Source organism: Octopus sinensis, linkage group LG8, assembly GCF_006345805.1.
Source record: "Octopus sinensis linkage group LG8, ASM634580v1, whole genome shotgun sequence".
Lineage (NCBI taxonomy): Eukaryota > Metazoa > Mollusca > Cephalopoda > Octopoda > Octopodidae > Octopus > Octopus sinensis.
The window spans coordinates 91689507-91691441 of record NC_043004.1 but is presented as its reverse complement, the minus strand read 5'-3'; the positions used below and the strand labels follow the sequence as shown (position 1 = coordinate 91691441).

The 1935-nt window shown below is 39.7% G+C and overlaps 1 protein-coding gene across 1 annotated transcript in view; it reads right to left on the bottom strand.

The window, feature by feature from the left end:
* Positions 1 to 1639, bottom strand: part of LOC115214877 — a 134366-nt gene extending 132727 nt beyond the window's left edge. Inside the window, exon 1 of the mRNA XM_036505590.1 lies at positions 1506 to 1639. Within this exon, the coding sequence (XP_036361483.1) occupies positions 1506 to 1624 (119 nt within the window). The 5' untranslated portion in view covers positions 1625 to 1639. The remainder of the gene's footprint in view (positions 1 to 1505) is intronic.
* Positions 1640 to 1935: the final 296 nt, after the last annotated feature.

Below are 1935 nucleotides of genomic sequence, written 5' to 3'. Positions count from 1 at the left end.
TAAGTATTGATATATACAGATCAATTAGCTATAAAGTATATAGCAGTGACGTATATTTTGCCATATAAATATGGCTAACCCTAAGGGTGGATGCTACTGTAGTTTGTAGCCTCAGAGGACACTTCCTCCAGCTGCTTTAGACACACTTTAGCAGTATTATATTGAAGGATAGAGAACTCAACTATAAATGCGTACCTTGTGGAGGTACAGATTACATACCATATAAATAGGTAAATTAGTGAGGTACAGTTCACCTTGCTGTAAATATAGTTATCATGTTAAGGCATAGTCCACCTAGGTGTACGTACCGTACCACCCGCTGTAAATGGGTACAACACTGATGTGTTGTCCATCTAATTGCAAAGGAGTACCCACGTGAAAGTACAGTCCCCCTAAATGCAAATTAAGGTACCTTCGTTGAAATACAGTTCACCTTGCTGTAAATAAATCAAGTTTGAGCTGTATATAGGTACCACAGTCCACCTAACTGTAAAAGGTACCATGTTTAAGAAAGAGTCGACCGGACTATATTTAACTATAGAGCGGCAAATTCCATCCATCTTTACTAAGCCAACCTAATACTATTGGTTTATAGGTAACATGTGAGTTACACAGTCACAGGTGGCTATACGAAAGTATTATAGTCTATCTAGCTGTACAGGTACCATGTGAGACACAGTCTACCTAGATGTAAATAGGTACCATGTAGAAGTACATCTATCTTAAAGAAACATTAGAGTATTTAGTAGGTATTTAGTAGTGATCATTAACATCCCGTTCAACCCTTTGCTGCTGTGTGTTTATCTTTCACTGAAGGTTTATTAAAAAAGCGCCAATCAGCTAATTGGGTCGACTGAAAAAAAAAAAAATATATATACTACTCTACATTATTCTGTGGGAGCAGGAATGATGGTGTAGTAAACATATTCGCTTTGCAAGCATATGATTTCGAGTTCATTCCTACTGCGAAGTAAGAGTCTTTTACTAGTCTTTGGCCGACCAATGAACTGTGAGTGAAATTAGAATACAGAAACTGTATTGAAGCCTACCGCGCGCGCGCGCGCGCGTGTGTATGTGTTGTGTTGTGTGTTGTATGCGTGTGTGTGTGTGTATGCGTGTGTGATATTTGTGTTTGACTCTCGCCTTTCGACAACCGGTGCTAATTCGTTTACGCCCCCATAATCTTGCGGTTCGACAAAAAGGAAGCAATAGAATAAGTACCAGACTCATAATAATAACCCAGGTCGATTTAATCGACTAAACCTTTCAGGGTGGTGCTCCGAGATGGCCGCACTCCAATCATTGACAATACACTCAAAGACAAAGAATACTGAATTTTGGACGTGGTAGTGGTAGGGGGAGTGTTTTGTTTCTTTTTCCCTTTACAAACGTGTGACCTTGTTCTTACAAGAGAAACCATTGTTATTACGAATACTACCGCATCGCAAAAGACGATTTTGGGGTTAACACACGCAAATTCTTTAACCAAAGAATATGTATATTACCTTTTAAAGTTCATTGGGTAGAAACACAATTCTTGTTTGTGGTTTTTTCTGAAATCTTCAATAGAATATAGTAGAAAACATTGCAAGTGAGAGATTTCAGTCGAGAATGAAAACGGCATTGCTATCACAGCGAACTTATCTTATCACAGCTCATAGACAACTTAAGTGTGCTTGGCATGTGTATTTCACATTTGAAGCAAAACACGCTTACCTCTCTCTCCCTCTCTCTCTCTCTCTCTCTCTCTCCTCTCTCTCTCGTCTCTCTCTCTCTCCTCTCTCTCTCTCCCTCCTCTCCCTCTTCTCTCCTCTCTCTCTCTCTCTCTCGTTGTTGTTGTTTAGCTACAGACCATCTCAGCTCGAGCAGATACATGATAAAATATATTCCAGCCGTGACCATCTCGCCATTTAAGAGTTTACCTTAGACCACGTT